At 48.7% G+C, this 17343-nt stretch overlaps 1 protein-coding gene across 1 annotated transcript in view; it reads right to left on the bottom strand.

Moving 5' to 3' along the window:
* Positions 1-17343, bottom strand: part of LOC307076711 (collagen alpha-6(VI) chain-like) — a 43628-nt gene that overhangs the window by 5605 nt on the left and 20680 nt on the right. Inside the window, exons 5-36 of the mRNA XM_079737802.1 lie at positions 16748-17317; positions 15948-16568; positions 15214-15774; positions 14493-15044; positions 13610-14185; positions 12717-13277; positions 12169-12533; positions 11977-12055; positions 11228-11373; positions 10683-10775; positions 9405-9458; positions 8806-8877; positions 8546-8572; positions 7849-7893; positions 7705-7758; positions 7477-7539; positions 6428-6493; positions 6146-6199; positions 6019-6054; positions 5150-5212; positions 4929-4991; positions 4673-4735; positions 4421-4483; positions 4147-4197; positions 3936-3971; positions 3162-3224; positions 2796-2858; positions 2374-2409; positions 2222-2258; positions 1783-1794; positions 706-1196; positions 392-488 (exon numbers count right to left, since the gene is read on the bottom strand). Coding sequence (XP_079593928.1) covers positions 392-488; positions 706-1196; positions 1783-1794; positions 2222-2258; positions 2374-2409; positions 2796-2858; positions 3162-3224; positions 3936-3971; positions 4147-4197; positions 4421-4483; positions 4673-4735; positions 4929-4991; positions 5150-5212; positions 6019-6054; positions 6146-6199; positions 6428-6493; positions 7477-7539; positions 7705-7758; positions 7849-7893; positions 8546-8572; positions 8806-8877; positions 9405-9458; positions 10683-10775; positions 11228-11373; positions 11977-12055; positions 12169-12533; positions 12717-13277; positions 13610-14185; positions 14493-15044; positions 15214-15774; positions 15948-16568; positions 16748-17317 — 5733 coding nt within the window. The remainder of the gene's footprint in view (positions 1-391; positions 489-705; positions 1197-1782; positions 1795-2221; positions 2259-2373; positions 2410-2795; positions 2859-3161; positions 3225-3935; positions 3972-4146; positions 4198-4420; positions 4484-4672; positions 4736-4928; positions 4992-5149; positions 5213-6018; positions 6055-6145; positions 6200-6427; positions 6494-7476; positions 7540-7704; positions 7759-7848; positions 7894-8545; positions 8573-8805; positions 8878-9404; positions 9459-10682; positions 10776-11227; positions 11374-11976; positions 12056-12168; positions 12534-12716; positions 13278-13609; positions 14186-14492; positions 15045-15213; positions 15775-15947; positions 16569-16747; positions 17318-17343) is intronic.

Here is a 17343-nt window from a genome sequence, read left to right on the forward strand (position 1 = left end):
CAATTTGAGTTCGCCCTGCAGAAGGGTTTGGAGAAGAGCAATACATTTGTTTCTAATTTCGATATGTTTTTGTGGGAGCCAATCACCAAGCTGGCTTTTCCCGCTGGCGCGCTATTGGCTGGTTTAACACAAAGACGACAGGGAAGCGACGGCACGCCTCTTGTGCTGAAGAAAATGACAGCAGCTTCCCCAGACCAACGTGCAATCTACGATTGAGCTTGGTCTAGCAATAGCCAGGCTAGTACTAAACCTCATCACTCAACTTCTGACTCCAATTGCATCAGAGCTCTTAACATTTAATTTCACTGCTTGTTGTACCTGAATGATCTTGAACGTAAAAGATAAACCTTTGCATTTTTGTCTTGCCCTAGTTCTGACCTCTGCTGCTTACCGTAGCAGATGACGCAGCTCTTGATCATCTGCAGATCGTTGGCAAGGTTCGGTGAGCGGCCAAGCAACAGGAAGATAGAGTTGCCCGTGTCGTCCGCCTGCAATGAAACACAGGGGTCATGACTCCAGTTCTGTAATCCATTTTTATTAGTAAATTCAAAAACTTTCCCCAGAGAGTTTACATTCAAAGGCAGGAGCAGGATTGTCTAGTGCAGTTTTTCCCAACCTGTGGGTCAGCACCCCAATTGCGGTCTGACATGCACTGCAGGCTTGCACGATAAGCCACCTACCCTATCCTAGGAGAGGGAGTTTTACCTGGAAGGCCTGCTGGATTTTGGTGCTCTGTCGGAGCGCCACTACTGCCGGCATGATGTTGAGGGCGCGGTACTCCATCATGGCGGTAACGATGTCCTCACTGTCCTGCGCCGGCCCGTTGCTGAAGAACACCGCCACCTTCCTCACCCTCACGCCCTGCCGCACGCGCTTGAACATGTTGTTGCCCACGTAGCGCATGGCGGCGCCCAGATGCCGTCGGTTGGCCGTGCGCTCCAGGGCGATGTTCTGCACCGCCTCAATCAGCTGGTTCTTGCGGTGGTAGTCGTGGAAGCGGATGAGTTGTTTGGTGTGGCCGCTGTAGCCCACCACGGCCACGCGCGCCCCCGTGGGGCAGTTGCTCTCGGAGATGGAGACGTCCTCCAGCAGCGCCAGCAGGGACGAGCGCATCCTCTCGAAGGCGTCCGGCGTGACGTCCTGTGACATGTCCAGGCCGAACACCAGCTCTGTGGGGTAGGCCGGGCATGCAAAGCCTGAGGGGAGCAGAGATGGAGGATGAGGAGCAGAACCAAGAACCTCATGGATAGTCATGTTTACCCAAACCCAGCCTGTGGTTACCTTTAATTTCCACTGATAATTGTATGTGTCTTTATATATATACTGTATGTTATTATATACATATATATATATATTATATATATATGTTATTACTTATTCAAATGTATCTCTGAGTTCTCTGCATATTTTTTGTTATCTAATCTATTTCATGTTCTACAATTTGACACCTTAATCTCCTGTCTGGGACCAATAAAATTCATCACAGAACATCTCAACCAAGAGAGAGGCTGTCACTTCTCCAGGGAACTGACAGGCTGACACATTTACCTCAAAAGGGGTTTTTATCGAGTCGTATCAGTGAGGCAGGATCAGGCACCTGTTAAGATCTCACTATGCTTTGGGCCGATCTAGAGGTCAGATTCCTAACCTTCTCCTGCGACTATCTGGGAGCAGCTATCAGGATCAGCTATCAGGATCAGCTATCAGGGATCAGCTATGAGGGAGCAGCTCCCTTGGACACAGACCTTCTCAGAGATTAAATCAGACGACATGGGCTCTTACCTTGGGAGCAGGCTGTAGGGAAACAAAAGAAAGAGTTTGGATAAGAATGATGGATTGTCACAACAAGCCAGACATACAACTTGTTGACCTCTAAACTTTGATTCCTGAAGCCATCCTCTTCTCTGTTTATGGTATGATTTGATGGTTCTCAGTACCTGAAACTCCCTTTTAGATTAAAGTCTAATAGACTGTGAAGAAGCACTGAAGAAACAATCAAGGATTATGATTTACAGTTAATTGGCATTGAACTTTTATAAAATTTGTATTTTAAATGAACACACATAGGTCAACACTTGCAATGTGAAGGGTGAGGCCATGGTATTAGCACACATAAGCTAGGTTTCCAGCGACAGTAAAAAGCTTTCTACTCCTTAAATACACATATGAGCATGCTTGTTCATATGTGGATGCTTGTGATACACATGCTTGTGATGCTTACCGCAGTTGTCTCGGATGTACGTTATCAGCTGACACTCCTAGGAGATCAGAGAAGACCGTGATGTAGGCAGGGTAACAGGCAGCAGACATCAATCACACCAGCTGACCCCGCACAGGATTGTAAAACACTTTGGAATTGAAGTTTGTACTTACAGACATGTTCCTGAACCCTGGAGGACCTCTGGCGCCCTGAGAACAGAGTAGAGGAGAGGAGGGGGTTGATTATCATCCTTAACGGAGTACTCTACACATCGTGGATTTCAAACTGTGGGCCGAAGCACCAAGTGTGTCCCAGCATTAAAAGGTTTTTGAAACCCAGTTCAACATAACCCTTTCCATTTATTTGTTCATCCATCTACTTGGAGTACCTCAAGTGTGCAACTCAATTCCATCCTTCCATCCTCCCTCCTCATTCATCTCTCCCTCCCTCCTTGCCTTCCCGCAATCTCTCCATCCTTCCCTTCCTCCTCTCCCTCTCTCCCTGCCTCCCTCCTTGTCTTCCCGCCATCTGTCTACCTTCCCTCCCTCCTCTCCATCCTTCCCTCCCTCCCTCCCTCCCTCCCTCCCTCCCTCACCGTGTGTCCAAGATGTCCTGGTCCTCCTGTCTCGCCCGATTCTCCAGGATATCCCGCGACTCCCTGCAGCATCGCCAAGCATCGTCAAGGCAACGACACCAAAAAAATAATAAGTCACAGAGACCATCGAAAAACCCCAAAACATAAACACAGGAAACGACAGAGATAAGATCGCAAACAGAGACACATTGTATATGTGAGACACCTTGGTCTCACATATACACACTTTGTATTGAATCACTAACACATATACACACACACACACACACACACATATATGAATACACAGTACACTCTCTGTTTCGCTCTCATTTACTAACACACACACACACTCTCTATCTCCAACAAACACATGACGTCACATACCCCCCTGCCAAGGTTTCCTTTGGGCCCGGGGTCTCCATGGGGTCCGTCTAGTCCGCTGTCCCCCTGGACAGGAAGTACAAACACACCGTCACGCACTAGACCTCTGAACAGGAAGTACAAACACACCGTCACGCACTAGACCTCTGAACAGGAAGTACAAACACACCGTCACGCACTAGACCTCTGAACAGGAAGTACAAACACACCACCAAACACTAGACCTCTGAACAGGAAGTTCAAACACACCGTCACGCACTAGACCTCTGAACAGGAAGTTCAAACACACCGTCACACACTAGGGCTTCTTTCGAATAGCCAGAAAGGTTGCATTCCTGTGTCTTTCCCTAAACTCCTTTCCTTGATCTCTGTGGAAATCGTCAAAAGGTCAAGGGAACGATTTTAAGGAGAATTTAGGGACTAAAAGACAACGCGGTGCTGAGAGTGTTTGCTCACACTCCTGTCCCGTCATATTTATTGACATGAATCCCAATAAGTATCACTTTAAATGTTCCTGCGCCAATGCATTGTGGGATGGCATTATCTCCTTTCCTATTGTAATGGGTGGTCCAGTGTGGCCTAGGCTAAAGGAGATCCAGAAGGTAGCATTAAGGCACCTTTCATAGCATTCAGAGAACTCAGATACTTCTGGTGCATAGGATCCTTCCTAGTAAAGTAAAATAAAACTAGACTTCCTAGGTTTCGGTCAACTAGTTGATTAATATGTATGTTATTGATATGGGTTCGTCCCTTCCAACTGAATGAGAAGGGTCTTACCGGAACACCAGGATATCCGGGAAAACCAGGATCTCCCTATCAAAGAAAAGGACAAAATGTTTTGGAATCCATTTGGAATCAATATGTAAATGTGTTTATGTAGTGCATGTGTGTGTGTGTGTGTGTGTGTGTGTGTGTGTGTGTGTGTGTGTGTGTGTGTGTGTGTGTGTGTGTGTGTGTGTGTGTGTGTGTGTGTTGGGGGGGTTCTTACCTTAGTTCCTGTCGGTCCAGTAATTCCATACCCATCTCTGCCATCTTGCCCCTGGAAACACACACACACGCGCACACACACACACAATTAAAACATAGAATTAAAAGCACAGGCCAAGCAAATGCAAACACAATCACATAATATATACGTACATCTCCCTCCCACACACATAAACACACACAGACACACACACACACACACACACACACACACACACACACACACACACACACGCACACACACACACACACACACAGCCACTCCAGCATCTTACTGGCATTCCTCTGGACCCCAGTGGGCCTGTCACTCCTTTTGGCCCCGAGTCGCCTTGTTGTCCCTGGCAACATGACAACACAGCACGACGTCACCACATTACATCAAATCATCACAACACGATGTCACCTGACCACATACTGTAGTAGCCAATCTGATCTTCTCAAATCCTAATATAATATAATATAATTCTTAGAATTCTTTGAAATGGTGAACCAGGATAGCACATAGCACAGGATGTGATGTCACGCACCTTCTGTCCATTTGCTCCACGTCGTCCAGTTAAACCGCCTGGTCCATCAGCCCCTGGCCTGCCCTGGAAATGAGCAAAACACACAGAATCAAACACACACCCCATCAGAATCCAACACACATCCTATCAGAATCAAACACACACCCCACCAGAATCAAACACACACTGAAAATATTCAGTCAGGTGTTACTGGTCATATCTGGTTCCGCTCAGACGGGTTCAAACTGGTTCCGGTGGCTCTGATGGGAGTACTGACCTGAGGTCCAGGAAGGCCCTGGATTCCTCTGGGGCCTGGTTGACCTCTGGTCCCTTGTGGCCCCTAAAGAAAGCAGAACCATAACTGGGTCAGGAGGAGGACCTCCCCCCCACACACACACACAGCTTTAACCACACTTTGCAGTGTGGTTAAAGCTGCTGTAGTTTCATACTGGTTCCACTGGGCTCCTTTCTGAAAGCCCCCTGTGGTTTAAAACCTACCCGGGATCCTGAGGGGCCGGGGCTTCCTGCTTCTCCTACAATGCCCTGCTCTCCATTCAGACCCTGAAGACACACACACACACACACACACACACAGTGTATGGCAGCAACCAAGTCTTTAATATCCCACGTGAGGAGAGGGGAGGAGAGGGGAGGGGAGGAGAGGGGAGGGGAAGGGAGGGGAGGGGAGAGGAGGTGAGAGGAGAGGAGGGGATGGGAGGTGAGAGAGGGGATGGGAGGTGAGAGAGGGGAAGAGGGGAGAGAGGGGAGGGGAGAGAGGGGAAGAGGGGAGAGAGGGGAGGAGAGATGGGGAAGAGGGGAGAGAGGGGAAGAGGGGAGAGATGGGGAGAGAGGGGAAGAGGGGAGGGATGGGGAGGGGAGGGGAGGGGAGGGGAGAGAGGGGAAGAGGGGAGAGATGGGGAGAGAGGGGAAGAGGGGAGAGAGGGGAAGAGGGGAGAGATGGGGAGAGAGGGGAAGAGGGGAGAGATGGGGAGAGAGGGGAAGAGGGGAGAGAGGGGAGGGGAGAGAGGGGAAGAGGGGCGAGATGGGGAGAGAGGGGAAGAGGGGAGAGAGGGGAAGAGGGGAGGGGAGGGGAGGGATGAGGAGAGAGGGGAGGGGATGGGAGGTGAGAGAGGGGAAGAGGGGAGGGTTTGGGAGGGGAGGGGAGGGGAAGAGGGGAGGGATGGGGAGAGAGGGGAGGGGATGGGAGGTGAGAGAGGGGAAGAGGGGAGGGTTGGGGAGGGGAGGGGAGGGGAAGAGGGGAGGGATGGGGAGAGAGGGGAGGGGAGGGGAGGGGATCGGAGGTGAGAGAGGGGAAGGGAGGGGAGGGGAGAGAGGGGAGGGGAGGTTAGATGAGGGTATCCTCCTACATTTTCTCCCATGGGTCCTCGTCTTCCTTTAGGTCCCTGTGGAAGGACACATGTGGTTAGGACGGGTCCAGAGACATTATAGAGAACAACATAACATGAGAACATGAGACAAGAATCTTTCTCTCACCTCGTTTCCCTCAATTCCACCCTCCCCGTTGGCGCCATCCTCCCCTGGACTGCCCTGGAGAGGAAGTGTTTGTGTGTGTGTGTGTGTGTGTGTGTGTGTGTGTGTGTGTGTGTGTGTGTGTGTGTGTGTATGTGTTTGTGTCGAAGTGACATGTAAAAGTGCAAAAAATAAAGCACAAAAAAGATTAGGTTGCTGGACAGAGACATACAGAGATTGACAAGGAGACAGGGACGAGTGAACATTCCTTTACGAGAAAATGGTTCCCAACACGAGGTTCCTTACCGGCATACCAGCGTTTCCTGGTTCTCCTTTTGGTCCCACTTCCGCATTGTCTGATCCAGCTGCCCCCTGAGGCACAACACACACACACATACACGAACGCACGCACGCACGCACGCACATACACATACACACACACACACACACACACACACACACACACACACACACACACACACACACACACACACACACACACACACACACACACAACGCACGCACATACACATACACACACACACACACAGTACGTGTCAGAGTTTCCATAGGCTAGACAGCTCAGTTCTTGGGCGATCCACATGTGCTCCAGCTGAATTCTGAGGTCAGTTGGATTGAACCTCAGATCCAGACTTAAGAGCTAGTATGTGTGTGTTTGTGTGTGTTTGACAAATGGACATCATTGATATCGTGAATGCTTCAAAATGGATTTCATATGAAGTCAATGTTCACGCTCCATTAATCTCGAGTTGGAAGTTAAGGCTGTGTTTTATCTATCCTATCAAAACACAAGCTGCATGCTGGGATGTATCCAGGGCCATAGCCAGGGTTTAGAAACTAAAGACATCATTTTTTGTACTGCACTTATGCACGACCAACCCAATATTGGCTGCTATGCACACACATCAAATAAATGTCACTGACTGAATCACTACTTGGTTGTCTATTTATAAGACAAATCACGAGCAATGGTTAGCAACTACCAATGAAAGAGTTCAGCAGGTTCCCCCCTTGGAGGAATATATGGTTAATATTACCTTTTTTGGGGGGATATTAAATAGCAAGAAGATTTTTTTTATGTTTTACATTTCGGTAGTTGACTGTAATATTTCCAAAATACACATTTGAAGACGGGCACTTTTAAAGCCAGATAATCAATAATAAGTAATTTATATATACAACGTTGTATCAACAATTACCAATTATAGAGTTTCATTTGAGCAAGCCCACTCAAAGCTTACCCATCCTTCTCTCTTTGCTGTGTTAACTAGTGTGTTAGCCAGCTGGCTAGTTCAGACTTGACTTGATTAGATAGGGAGTGAGAGAGAGCATACCGGGTCTCCTCTAAGTCCTTGTTGTCCTTTGACTCCTCCCTCTCCTGGAATCCCTGTGTTGCCCTGGAGACGGAAACAGAAGTCAAAGGTCACACACCATCATCATGAAATAACATGCCCTAAACTGTACGTGCTCCTGAATGACTTCTATCTGACCGTCATTGTAAGCCTGCTACATGAATGATGAACATAAGTTGTTGTTATTAATAAAAAGCAAGAGCAGTTTACCGCATTGCCTGGACGTCCTCTGTCTCCTAAAGCTCCCTTCAAGCCTGCTTCACCCTGAGGATGCACACACAAACGTTAACACATTAAACATGACAGGTGGTGTTTTTTACATGTAAGATGGTGTCGATGAAGCTAGCTGGTTACCTGCTCTCCGTCGACTCCATCCAGCCCAAAATCACCCTCTTCACCCTGAAGGAGTAAAAATAGAATCAGACCTCCTCTCACCTCCTCATTCTCTCACAACCCCCCCCCCCCACTACCAGCTGACCTCCTCTCGTCACTTTCGTCCTAGTCTCACCTCCTCTGATCTTACCTCCTAATTTCTCCCCATCTTCTTACCTCGTCGTTTTGAATAATTCAACTCCCTCCTCCTCCTCTCACCTCCTCCTCCTCTTCCTCTCACCTCCTTTCTACTCTCAGCTCCTCCTCCTCTCACATCCTCCTCACACCTCCTCCTATCACCTCCTCTTCCTCTCACCTCCTTTCTCCTCTCAGCTCCTCCTCCTCTCAGCTCCTCCTCTTCTCAACTCCTCTTCCTCTTCCTCCCAGCTCCTTTCTTCTCTCAGCTCCTCCTCCTCTCACCTCCTCCTCACACCTACTCCTCTCACCTCCTTTCACCTCCCTTCTCCCACCTCCTCCTCCTCTCACCTTCTCCTCCTTGAACCTCCCTCCTCCTATCACCTCCTCCTCCTCCTCCTCTCACCTCCCTCCTCCTCTCAGCTCCTTACCTCCTCCTCTCAGAGTGCTGTCCCAACATTCCTCTGTGATACCCAATCCCTGACTTCACTTCCTGGACTAAAGAACGGAAGGAGAAGTATTTCCTGAAGGTTCAGACACTCACCTTGTCGCCACGGTGACCCCGATTGCCCTGTCAATCAAACAACAGAAAACTAGATTGAACACACACTTTGCCAACCATCTCTGTCTTTCAGACGTCTACAAAACGATCGCAACTCAAGTCTACTGCTTTTATTATGAGTAGAAGTACTGCTATGTGTCTGTCTATGAATTGTAGTAGATGTAGTATAGCTGTAGTGGTGAAAGTAGCAGGATTAATGGTGCTGTGGTCCGTCTGTCTGTCCATCTGGGCTGTGTGTTCACCTTCTGTCCTCTGGTCCCTGGACATCCCTGGATTCCTCGGGCCCCTGATGGCCCGGGATGGCCTCGATCGCCCTGCGGGAGTGAGAGAGAGAGAGAGAGAGAGAGAGAGAGAGAGAGAGAGAGAGAGAGAGAGAGAGCTGAAATACAGTCTCCAGAATCTTCTTCCATCCGCAACTGCAACATAAATATTAAGACTACTCTAATCTCCCAGCTGTGACTTGCAATGTTTTCCTTTTCTTTTGCTTATCAAGACTCCTTCAGTTTGGCAGAAGAAGAAAGTTAGTTTTAAGGCTGAACCAAGCATCCCGCTGAGGCTCATGGGAAATGTTGTTTTTTGAATAGTAGAGAAAATCAGTTGAGCATAGTGTTGTATTCAACACCAACGGAAACCAGAATATAAAGAAAAAGCTGATACAGGCTCTGAGAGTATCTTAGGCTGTGAGCTATGTATGTTTATGACTGTCATAAAGTACATGTTATGTGTGCATGCTCATGTTATTGTATGCTCTTCAGTTTTATTTGACTCAACAGGTGTGGAGGAATTAGAACAAATGTATTGATGGTAAACCGATAATTATATTAGGAAATATAATACTTACGGCAGTCCCTTCCTCTCCTGGGAATCCTGGATGACCTATAGGTCCAGGACGCCCCTGAAAACACACAACACACACACACAGGCTGTTTAATGTCATGTACTACAGTCATCTATGTTACTTCATGTACCACTGTTCTCATGAAAGGGTCTTTCGTCTACTGGCTCTAATCTAGCATGTTGTCTTGTGTTTGCCACGCTTCAACTGAAACGCCCAGCACCCCTCCCATTAATCCTACAACCCCATTGGCTGGCCGAATCCGGGGCACCCCATGTCCACATCCCGCCCCAGCGGCTGGTCCAAGGAAAGTGCTGGACAGTGAGTTTGCATAAATGTGCATTCAATGTATGTGTTGTTTCCCTTTTGAATGCTTTTATGTACATCGTATTGTGACTATGGGCTCTACTATACTGCACCCCCCCCACCGACTCTACTATGGACTCTACCGTGTCCCCCCCCTGACTCTACTATGGACTCTACTCCCCCGACTCTACTGGGCTCGTGTCCCGTAGCTCTCATCCCTCCCTCAGTCTCTGAGGCTCCGGTCTCTCCTCCTCCTCTAAGACCATGGCAGATAGGCCATCTAAGGGATAACCTTAGATAACCTCTCAAACGCTCCGGAAATAAAACAAAAGCCTGCAGCTGAATGGCTAGAGGGAGAGATGGGTGTGATGGAGGAGGAATGATTCCTGCTGGCCCTTAGGAGAGCCGGGATCAACGTTGGCCGGAGCTAGCTTCACCACTCCTAGAGCCTTGTGTATACAGCAGTGTCACTTCCTAGCCTTAGCGCCGATGGAAAGATATGAAAGCTGTGATAACAAAGAGGGATAACTGTCAGTGGTTTCATGTTGGAAGATAACGATAATAATCGTATAGTCTCAGTGACTTTGCATCTCGTCCATGACACCATCACCTTTGACCTCATAACTTCATTACATCTTCCCCTAAACACATCATCACCTCTGACTTCATCCCCATTAACATCAACAACTTTGACGTCATAACCTCTGGACTCATCATCAATCTTAGCTCATCCATGACATCATTAGCTTATGACCTCATGACCTCGAGAGGCCTTTCCCCTATGATATAGGTAACTGATGACCTGAGGTGGTGGTGGTCCTTAATGGTCTCATACGGAGATCTGTGTAGATCTTATTCTCATAATAATGAAACTGTCTGTGTATATTTAAAGGGTTATGCTGTCAGAATGTGTGAGCCTTCAAACGTCAATCGTTTAGTCTGTCCATGGCTTCCAGATCTCTGGCGGTGACCTTTCACCTTTGCAGCTGAGGATCCTCGCGAGCCTCGGCTTCCTTCATGTCCCGAACATTTACACATGACACCACAGCACTCTCGCTCGGCCACGGTGTCCTGGACGAGAGAGGGAGAGGCAGAGCGAGAGAGAGAGAGAGAGAGAGAGAGAGAGAGAGAGAGAGAGAGAGAGAGAGAAAGGAATGAGAATGTGAAATGTACAGTTGTGGAACAAGAATACGTTTAGTTTAGTAAAGTTTCGCTTAAGATGGACTTTGTATATGTTTAGTATAGTTGAGTTTAGTTTCAGGTGGACTCATGAGCTGTTTAATTTAGTTTAAGGTGGACTTAGGAACTGGTTAGTATAGTTTAGTTTAAGGTTGACCTATGATCTGTTTGTTATAGTTTAGCTTAAGGTGGACTTACGATCTGTTTAGTATAGTTTAGTTTAAGGTGGACTTACAATCTTTTTAGTATAGTCTAGTTAAGGTAGACTTACGATCTGTTTAGTATAGTTTAGTTTAAGGTGGACTTACGATCTTTTTAGTATAGTCTAGTTAAGGTGGACTCACGATCTGTTTGAGCACGGTGCTGCCCACGCTCTGCATGCCCACGCTGAGCGGGACCTTGTAGCCAAACCCTCGACCGAACTCCACCATCTGGATCTGGCTGGAGTCACGCACACCGTCCAGGGCCACCGCCAGCAGGGCATTCACCCCTGAGAGACAGACAGGGAGAGAGAGGCAGACAGACAGGGAGAGAGAGGCAGACAGACAGGGAGAGAGAGGCAGACAGACAGGGAGAGAGAGGCAGACAGACAGGGAGAGAGAGGCAGACAGACAGGGAGAGAGAGGCAGACATACAGGGAGAGATGGACAGGAACGACAGGGAGAGAGAGGCAGACAGACAGGGAGGGATGGACAGGAACGACAGGGAGAGAGAGGCAGACAGACAGGGAGAGACAGACAGGAACGACAGGGAGAGAGAGGCAGACAGACAGGTAGAAACAGACCGGAACAACCGGGAGATAAATACAGACACAGTGAGAGAGATAGATAGATATAGAAAGATACAGAGAGAGAGAGAGAGAGAGAGAGAGAGAGAGAGAGAGAGAGAGAGAGAGAGAGAGAGAGAGAGAGAGAGAGAGAGAGAGAGAGAGAGAGAGAGAGAGAGAGGATATGTAAAGAGGGAGAGAGAGGGACACAGAGAGAAAGACAAATATGCAAACCGGAAAGAGAAGGGAGAATAAAGTCAGGTATAATTGATTCAAATTCAGTAGTCTGCAGCAGTACACAGAGTCCCATGTGCATCCTGGCCTCACCAGACAGACGCAGCAGCTCAGACTGATGCTCCAGCTTCATAACATCTTCATCCAAACCATCTGTGAAGACCATGAGCACCTGGCACACACACGCACAAACATCCAAAACAAGTTTAGAAGGAAACATTCAACAGACAAACAACTATTGGCCAACCATGACAAGTTTTCCCGCTCGCTTCTGCTGTGCTGTACCTTGGCGCCGGCATTGGACTGGGTCTTGAACTTCTCCTGGAAGGAGGTGAGCAGGGCCGTGTTGAAGAAGGTGGCCTCCGACATCTGCAGGTTCATGACCTTGTCCACCACCGCCTCGCTGAACGGCTCAAAGTTGAAGTCGTACAGGACACGCCCGTCTTGGCCGACCAACCGGAAGGCGACGTTGGGTTCGATGGCCGTGTTCTGGACGCAGCAGAGGCCCTTCAGCGTGGAAACATAGTGGAGGATCTCCGGCAGGGCCGCCCGGAGCTTGGGGAACCCGCTGACCAGCAGATGGGACCCGGAGCGCTGGGACATGTCAAAACCAATGGCCACATCGATACTGCAGGCTGAGATAAGGTCAACTGGGAGAGGGAGAGGGGGAGAGAGAGGGAGAGGGAGAGAAAGAGAGAGGAAGAGGGAGAGAGAGGGAGGGAGAGGAAGACTCCTTACAGACATACCATAAACAAATGAAGTAAAAAATATACTGTGCAAGAGAAACAGGCAGATGGACAGAAGGACAAACCGATTAACAGATTAAGTCTAACCAGGCGTTTCGCAGATGGTGTCCACAACCTTCTGCTTGATCTTGGCCAGTGAGCCGAAGTCCTGGACGGTGAAAATGAGGTTGGAGTTGGCTGTGATCTTCTTCAGCTCCAGCTTGTTGACGGTGCCGATGCCGATGACAAAGATCTCGATGCCCATCCCCCGGAGCGCCTCGGCTGCCTGCAACACGTTGTCGTGGGATTCGCCGTCTGTCATCAACACCAGGTTCTGGGAGACGCTGCTCTTGATGCGGCTCCCGGCGGACGTCTGGAAGTAACTCTTGATGAAGTCCAGAGCGCGTCCGATCATGGTTCCTTCCTTCTGCTGCACCATGTCCAGGATGTTCTTGGTCACTTCCTCCGCCGTGTTGAACTGGTTCAGGTAGAACTCCTTCTTCGGGTTGGTGCTGAACTGCGCCACGCCCACACGCACCAGGTCCTGGCTGATCTTGAAGCTGCCAACGAGGTTGATCATGAAGGTCTTCATGGTGCTGTAGTCAACGTCGGCGATGCTCTCCGATGTGTCGACCAACAAAACTAGGTCAGCTTTCTCTTTCTTACACACTGGGAACACATGGAGGCACTTAAGGGTCTAGGTCAATGCTCTACGGTACTGAACACTTTAGGCACTAATTTCGACAATAGACTGTCGAAATTACCCTACCCTGTACTCTGTATACTCTCTATTTTCTACTATAGTGTATGCTTTACTCTTTTGTGCACTATACTACACCCTATACTCTACTTTCAACACTATACTATACAATTCTCCACAATATACTAACAATAAAAATGACACTAATCTATAATATACTAATGTGTACTCTACATTACAGTATTATATTCTGTACTCTACAGTACAACTCCCATGACTATATTACCAGACAGATAGTTACCAGGAATGGTGTCGCTGCAAAGGACATGGGAGATGTTTTTGTAAAGGGTGTCCAGGGCGTCAAAGTTGTCCACGAAGAAGACCCTGGAGGGTTCCCCAGCCACGATCTCCAGCTCAGCCTTGTTGGCACCCTCCACTCCGATGCTGTAAACGCTGATGCCCTTCTCACGCAGCGCCACGGATGGAGCCTTCAGGTTGTTTGGGTCGGTGGCATCGCCATCTGTGATTACCATCAGGATCTGGGGCACCTTGGAGGCCTGGCGGCCGCCATACTTCTCTTCAAAGTACTGCAGGGTGTAGGCCAAGGCCTTTCCTGTGTAGGTGTCTCCGTTCGGGGACTTGAGAGCCTGGATGGCCTTCAACACCTGTCTCTTGGAGGAATACTCTTTGAGGGTGAAATTGGATTCGGCTTCGCTGGAGTAAAGGATGACGCCAAAACGCGTCATGTTCATGCCGACAGAGGTCTCGTTTACGATGGACTCCATGAACTTCTGCATGTTCTTGAACTTTTGGTCGGTGATGCTGGTGGAGCCATCAACCAAGAAGATAATGTCTGCCACCTCTGTCTTCTTGCACTCTGAAGGAAGAGACAGAAGAATTCCACATTGTTCATTGAATTATCATGACGGCTTTGGCGAAGGACTTTGGGGGATATTGTAAGTTCATTAAGATATTGACTTTCTGCTTTACCGCTTTAGTACAATTACAAATGAAAAACATTTGATACTCAACTAAATTGTATTTAGTGGTAAATCATTAAACTGTACTTGAATTTGTATAATTACAAATGCTTTCTCTGAGGGATATTTGCATATTCACCGGATTATATTATGCGAGTACAATTCCTACCACTATATACAGCATCAACCCTAGCGTTGCCTCACCTCTCTCACAGAGACGCAGAGCCAGCTCGCTCTCCAAGTCCTTCAGGGCATCAAAGTTCCTCTCAGTGAACACAAGGTCATCGGAGCCACTGATCTCCAGAAGCTGTGTGGTGTTGGCGTCCACCACTCCGATGGAGAAGATGGTCACACCCTTTTGCCTCAACACCTCAGCCGGCCCCTTCACCTGATCCTGGGACTCGCCATCAGTGATCACAATCAGGTTCTGTCTTATCCCCGGACGACCCCCGCTGGCCAGGTCAAAGTACAGGGAGACTTCGGTCAGGGCCTGGCCCGTGTGCGTGCCTCCGCCCAGCTGCTGCATGTTGTCAATATTTTTCCACATGTCTCCTTTGTCGTAGAAGTTATTGAGCTGGAACTCCAGCTTCTGAATGGTGCTGAACTGCATGACTCCCACATGCACCATTTCCTGTCCAACCTGAGACTTGCCAATCATGGCTTTCATGAAGTCCTTCATCTTCTGGTAGTCGTCTGATCGGATGCTTCCAGAGCTGTCGATCAAGAAGAGAAGATCCCCTGGAATGTCCTTGCAGGCTGTGGACAAGAAACACATTAAAAACCTTGCTTTTTTCAAGAACACCAATGACTGAGAACCTACATTATAACTGGATCAATCCACAACATTGAACCTATACAAATTCAACAAATGCCGGAATAATAGTCCACTGGATGTTTCAAAGTACATGGAGAGAAATGTGCTTACCCTCTGGTGAACACATGTCCGTGATAATGTCATCCTTGATTGGCTTCAGGGCATCAAAATTATTCACTAAAAAGGTCTTCTTCGGGCTTCCTGAGATCTCATTCAGCTCTTCCTCGTCTGCGCTCTTCACTCCGATTGCATAGATGATGACGCCCTGGGCTCTCAGATTTCCGGCAGGAAGTTTGACCTCGTCAGTTGACTTCCCATCCGTGATGACGATGAGGTACTCGGGGACTTCGTGCCCACGAGTTTTCACGGCTCTCTCAAACAGGGGCTCCATGAAGGACAGGCCACGTCCGGTCTCGGTACCGCCGCCGACCTGTCGGATGTCTAACACTGCCTTCTCCAGGGTTTTGCTGTCAGTGTACGTGGTCAGGTCAAACTCTAAGGTGGGCGAGTCTGCATATTTGACAAGACCAATGCGGACGTGGTCTGGGCCGATGCGGAAGGTGTGAAGAAACTCAGTTATGAATTTCTTCATGTCTTTGAAGTCGTTGGGCCAAATACTTCCTGATTGGTCAATCAAAAAGAATATGTCGGCTTCGTCTTTTTGCATACATCCTGGAAAAATAAAACAAAGAATGTTTTAGAATTGATATGTATTTTTGGACTAATACCATTGCAATAGTGTAGCGAGTTCTCAGCTGGTCCTGGGATCCATACTCAACATTATAGATATTCGAGAACTGAAACGTCAAAGATAACTTTCAAACTGGAAAAAAGCAGGCCCACACCTTCTTTGATAAAAGTTCTTCTTGTGTTGATTGTAAACGACTGACGGAGGATGTTGCTGCACACGATCTTCTCCAGGGTCTTCAACAAGGTCTTCAGCTTGGTGAAACTATCGACAATGAACATATGCTTTTTCGCAGGGTGTGATGCCATCTGCACCAGCTGGGTCTTGTTCGCATCTTTGATTCCGATGGCGTAGACGGTGACCCCATCACGACGCAGGTCTGCCGCCTCCTTTTCCACCTCATCCTGAGATTCTCCATCAGTGATCACCACTGCAACCTGCTGGACGCCTTGGCTTTTCCGGCTTCCCCGCTCTTTAACAAAGACGTTCTGGCGAGCAAACTTCAGCGCTAGGCCTGTTTTGGTGCCTCCTCCATGGTAGGGCAAAATCTTGATGAACTGGAGGATCTCATTCTTGTCATTGAAGGTGTTGAGGTAGACCCGGCCCATAGGATTGTCATTGTACATGACTATGCCAACCCGTATTCTGTTTGGCTGGACGTCAAGGCGTTCCACCATTTTCTGCAGGAAAGTGCGCATCAACTGAAAGTTGGTACCACCGATACTTCCCGACTCATCCACAATGAACACGACATCAGCTACTCTGGCCGCTAAACAATCTGTGAAAAAATGAGGGGGTTAGGACTATGTTAAATCATTTCATAATTTTGAATTTCATAATTAACTGATTCACAAAAACGGATGGAATTAACTCAAACATCCAACAGCACATTGATACAATTGACCTCAAGTCACTCATTGACCATTGACCATGATCATTGATAATCATCATCCTCACCTTCAATTACTTCGGCACGCTCTTCCTCAGCCCCAAACGCCGCCTTCAGCACGGGCACGATATTGGCAGACTGGTAAACGTATGGGGCAGTGGCCACTGTCTTCATCTGGTGCGTCATGCCGGAGCCGAGGCCAATGCCCATCACCGTCACCCCCTCGGACTTCAACAGGCGAGCCGGTTGGTAGACGCTGTCGCTGGAGTTGGCCCCGGACACGACCACAAGGAACTGCCGGAAGCCCAAGTCCTCGCGGCTTCCTGCCCTGGTGCTGAAGAAGTTATTGGCGGCGTAGGTCAGTGCGCCACCCAGGTTGCGCTGCTCGTTGGCCTGGAGACGACGCGCACGAAAACGCCGGACGTTGACTATCAACTCGTCTCTGGTCATGTGCTGGTTGGCTAGGAATTCAACCTTGGTGTCCCGACCGTACTGGGCCAGGCCGATGCGATGGGCCATATCTCCCACTTCGAGCTGGGTGGCCAGGCGCACCAGCATGGTCTTGATCAGCTGGAAGTCGGCCGCATTCAGGCCGCTGTCCACCAGGAAGTAGATGTCGGAAAACTTTTGCACCAAGGCTGGAGAAGAAACAAATCGAGTAAAA

This window comes from Pollachius pollachius (assembly GCF_949987615.1).
Source record: "Pollachius pollachius genome assembly, chromosome: 1".
In the NCBI taxonomy this organism is placed as follows: Eukaryota; Metazoa; Chordata; class Actinopteri; order Gadiformes; family Gadidae; genus Pollachius; species Pollachius pollachius.